At 35.5% G+C, this 4,832-nt stretch overlaps 1 protein-coding gene across 1 annotated transcript; it reads left to right on the forward strand.

The window, feature by feature from the left end:
• The first annotated feature begins 485 nt into the window (after positions 1–485).
• Positions 486–4,608, forward strand: LOC139701038 (cuticle protein 19-like). Its single transcript, XM_071599602.1, has 3 exons — positions 486–566; positions 2,859–2,963; positions 3,901–4,608. Exons 1-3 carry the CDS (start codon positions 555–557, stop codon positions 4,285–4,287), a joined length of 504 nt encoding a protein of 167 aa, XP_071455703.1. The 5' UTR covers positions 486–554; the 3' UTR covers positions 4,288–4,608.
• Positions 4,609–4,832: the final 224 nt, after the last annotated feature.

The following is a 4,832-nucleotide window of genomic DNA, read 5'->3' on the forward strand; positions in this document are numbered from 1 at the left end:
GATTCCAGAGTGCAGCTAGCATCAAAGTTAAGGCAATGAAAATTACACCATGATATCATGGCCACCAAAGCTTTCCCTGTTGCGTTTGGTCAAACGCACAAAAAATAAGCATATTGCAAAAAAACTGTTATGAAATATTACGAAATTATGTCTAACCATGATCGCTCGTTAGTCTTCTGTTCCATAAGCTAGAGCTGAAAAATTTGGGCAATGAACCTCTGATGATAGCGGCAAACCCGCGGCCTTCGGTAGCAAAATGCAGAAACGTGGACGTTTTCCTGAGACTGGCAGGAAATGTAACCTCCAACGACGAAGTCACGCCCCCCTCCTTAAGATTTCAAAGAAAAACGATAAAAATGACGACAAAGGGGACGAATTGTGAGAAAGAATTCATCGAATGTGACCAAAGCTGGGGGAGTGAGGGGCACACAAGGTGAGGGTGAATTTTGTATATAAGACGACGGACATCCTACTGAGGGCACAATCACATCCCAGCTGAGGATTAAGAAGGAAAGGATCTACACAGTGCTTTGTGTCACCAGAATTCCGACAGCATGAGTTTCGCAGTGAGTGCTTACCTTTTATTGTTAACCATTTAAGGATTTTATCTCAAGCTATATTTTAAAATTCAATCCACAACAAGAAGTTGAGAAAACATAAAAACCAGCAAAACTTTAAGACACAGCTAGTTCTCATTTCAAATACAGTCAATGATCAATCCGTTGCGCTACTGATTTTCGCATACAACATTTTCATTACAATTGTTATCGGATTGCAATTCACTCTTCGGTTGTTGTTACTCAAGGCATTATTTTCTCAGAAAATATCTAAATGCAAAACGTTAAACAAATAGTTAAAGTAACGAGTGGTCAAAAAACATCAATTACGTCTGAAATAAACGAGTCTCCGTTGCCGCACTTTCCTACCCCTTTTCTGGACAAACAAAAACATCGGATATCTTAATAGTTATCAATAATAAAAGCAGTATTTCTCAGGTTTGACAGAGGCAATCCAAGTTTTTTTAAAAACACACAATGAATCTAGAGACACCTAAATGCTAGAAAATCAGTACTTTCTGTTATACAGAACTTGTTTGACCGCTGTAATAATACCCTTCTCTTGGTTCGATTGTTGACAAGTACCTTAGCAGATTCAAGGGAGCACTTAATCCAATTTCTACTATGCGGTTTCTCTATGGCTTGAATATTGAGATGAAAAATATCAGTGGAAAATAGTAATGTTTTACCCAGTTACAGTAATTATATTATAGCTTTTCGGAATTCTATTACAATTACCATATTATCTGAAACGGTTTTCCAACGAACGGCACTTGGGCCAGGATCACAAATTCCCAATTTCATATTGTTCCTACATGAGGAAATAATCCCGAAGGTCACACAAATTTTGAAGGGCATTAAAGACACAAATGTCACAAAAATATAAAAAAATCGAACGCCTTGAGGAGCTAACACTTCACGATTCAACGATTAAGAGGCGGTTTGGAAACCTTAGGCATATAATAGTCAGATTTCTTCACCAATTTCAGAAATTTCACTAATTAGGTGTTAAATCTGTTAGAGACAACGTGATCCAAGTGAAACCTTTAACTATACGGCTACAATTTTAAATATTTAAAAAACAAATTTTAAATGAACTTAAACATATAAAGTGTAAAATAGATCAAATTAATAGTTATATTTTGCTATTTTTGTTCATTTGATGCATGTTATGTGTTTAATTTATACCTGTGCTTGCGCAATGATTACCGGAGAATACAACTCTTTGTAATATTTAAAATTTTAAAGCTCATCAACATTTTATATTGAACCGAGTGCTTAAATTGGCATTATAATAGTAGAATAAAGAGAATTGACTTAATTATAAAATATTTTAGGGGAGCAAAGGCAATCACTTAATACGGTGATATATTCGTACAGGGATAAATAGGTTGCACAGAAGGATGACAACACAAAATAATAATTCATGACAGGTAGTGGAGACGAAATAAAGTCAATTCCCAAAGAAGAAAAATTGCTACAACCCGAACTATAACCATAGGACTTCATTTGGGTTCCCTCCGGTAGCATAACTATCTATATAATTCTATATAATTCCTATGCCATTCTTCTCCGACGCATCTTACGAATGCACGCATATATGCATGTACTTAGTATTGAAGTAAAATATATTAAATTAAACACCAGAGAACGGGTACTTTCAATATGGAAGCTTTAATTAATGATCGAAATTTACTGCCTAATGTTACATGTTAACTATCTTTCATTTCGAAATAGGAAAGTCAGTTTAATAGCAAAGTCACACAATAAGTTCATTTAACTTTACGAAAATTTCCTTTCTCTTAACTTTTAAATTTTTTTAATTGAAAATATACACCCGTTATACGTGTACACATATTGAATGTATTCCAACGTTTCCTAGCAATAGGGGCTTATTTAAAAAAATATTAGGACTAGTTCGTTCATGCGAAATTGAACTGGACATTCTGGCACAGAACTCATGGTAAAGTGTTAGCAGCAGGTTAATGGGCATTATTACGAAATCAAAGCTGTATAAATTGAAGATGCTATAGTAAGCGTAGTAAGAAAAATAAATTAACATGAATACTGGAATTTTTATGACGCATGAGTTAGTTGAATAATTTATCTATTATTATTTCACTACATGGAACGAAGTTTATAGCAGCTCCTACTTATGCCAGATAGCAGCAAACAGTTACGTCATTTGCCCTTAAAGCACGATTTTCAAATTGAAACAATTGGTCCCAATTTGCAGATATACCAAGCTTATTTTTTCATATGCGCACAGTGTTACTAGTAATATTTCTCTTTTTAATATAGGTCGTCCTCGTATGTTCCGTGTTGGTTGCAGTAGCCAATGCTGGATACCTTGGTGGTGTTTATGCTGCTCCTTACGGATATGACGGGCAATACGCCGACTATTACGTAAGTATATTATAATGAGAAAGTACCACTTGTCCTTTCAAATCAACCCCGTTTCATTTTTTGAGATCATGAAAGATAATTTGAATTAAAGCATGGATTTATGTGTATGCTCTTCAGTAACATGTTATGTATTTCTATAATTGAAAGTAACTTTAATTATGCCTAATCACCTTAATACATACATAATTATATACGCATTCAGGCTTCTTGAATACAATCTTTTTGATTGCCACTTAGTAATCTTCTTAAAGTTTTCCTTTTTGCGTAGATCCATCGTTCACTGCACATACACCGTTCTCAAATATATATCCATCATGATAACATAATACCCCATTTATTTTACACTGTTTCTTTTGGGAACAAAATTAAAACTCTGGTCAACTTTACCGTCAATGATATGACTTTGCTCAAAAATTTTAACTGACAATCGAACTTTGTTGACACAAATAACCCTTAATTATTATATTAGCACCTCTATGAGAATAAATCCAATAATCATATAATATATGCATCATAGAACAAATATATTTACCGAGAGCATCTAATGTTTCAAAACTTTTCCCAACTAAAAGAATGTCACAGCCTATCACATGGAATTTCTGTTTCGAAATACAAATACCACCTCAAACACGAAAGACAACTTGCCAAGTTTAGGTTGAAATACTAATTGAAACGGACTGGTAAATTCAGGCAGTGGGCTAGGTCTCTATTTCCTGTGCCTCCTGTTTCACAGGATTTTACTGTACTCGTAAAAACAAAAATTTCAGTTCAATCAAAGGAACTATTACTACCAACTTATTTTGCAAATAGAAGGTTATCACACTGACATAATAATTTCAATCATAAAATAAAAATATCTGAAATAATTATATTCAATTTAAAAAACTAAGTTACTGCGTGACGTTTAATGATCGCTCCTCTTTAATTCGATGAATAGGCCTATCCCAAATACCAATTTGACTACGGCGTCAACTCCCCGCACACTGGAGACGTTAAGAACCAGTGGGAGGCGAGAGATGGAGACGTTGTGAAGGGAGCATACAGCCTAGTTGAACCTGACGGCACCGTTCGCACCGTGGAGTACACCGCTGATGATCACAACGGATTCAACGCAATCGTCAAGAAGAGTGGTCACGCGGTCCACCCAGCTGTAGCCCCCATTGCCCATTACGGTGCCGGCAGTTACGGCCACGGTTATGGAGGCTACGGCTACGGCTATGCTCCAGCCTCGTCATATGCCAACTACAACGGATATGCCGGCTACGGTTTGGGGCACCTCGGTGGTTATGGTGGCTACGGCGCCTTAGGCTATGGGTATCATTAAAATGAATCACAAGCGAGGATAACAAGCAAAAAAGAAGACCATGGATCGACACCTTGAAATATCAGCACCAATTAAAGTAGCCTACCAATTTTGCCTTTGAATTTTGCGCCATGAAGTAGAAGTGGTAGTTGATACAGCTTCATGAAAGTTTACCGTTATGAATAACGGGCCCTCGTGAAAAATCCACGTGTATTGTATGGGCGTAATAGTTCAAACCTTAATTTAGGGATACCTTATACAAGGCAAAATATTGTAAGCTATTCAAATATTTCACATTATTTTCTCATATACACCTCACATGGCTGTAAAATAATTTATTTTATTTAAAAATAAAAATTTACAACCTTATGATACCTGTACTAACTTTCGTTCTAAATAACATTTGAAAATACCTACTATTTCTTAATTAAATATTTTTCGATAATTATACGACTTGAAGTTTCTAGCTCTTGACTTATTCAGCTATGAGACCACCAGGTGTTCACCGCTAATGCTCATGCGCTATTTTTTGAGACATAAATATTATTTTACGTGGCTATTTATAT

This window comes from Hetaerina americana, unplaced genomic scaffold (genome assembly GCF_022747635.1).
Source record: "Hetaerina americana unplaced genomic scaffold, ioHetAmer1.1.p SCAF_11, whole genome shotgun sequence".
NCBI lineage: Eukaryota > Metazoa > Arthropoda > Insecta > Odonata > Calopterygidae > Hetaerina > Hetaerina americana.

Coding starts and splice junctions, on each gene's coding strand:
- LOC139701038 (XM_071599602.1), top strand. Junction 2,964..3,900: donor GGCAATACGCCGACTATTAC/GTAAGTATATTA, acceptor TTCGATGAATAG/GCCTATCCCAAATACCAATT.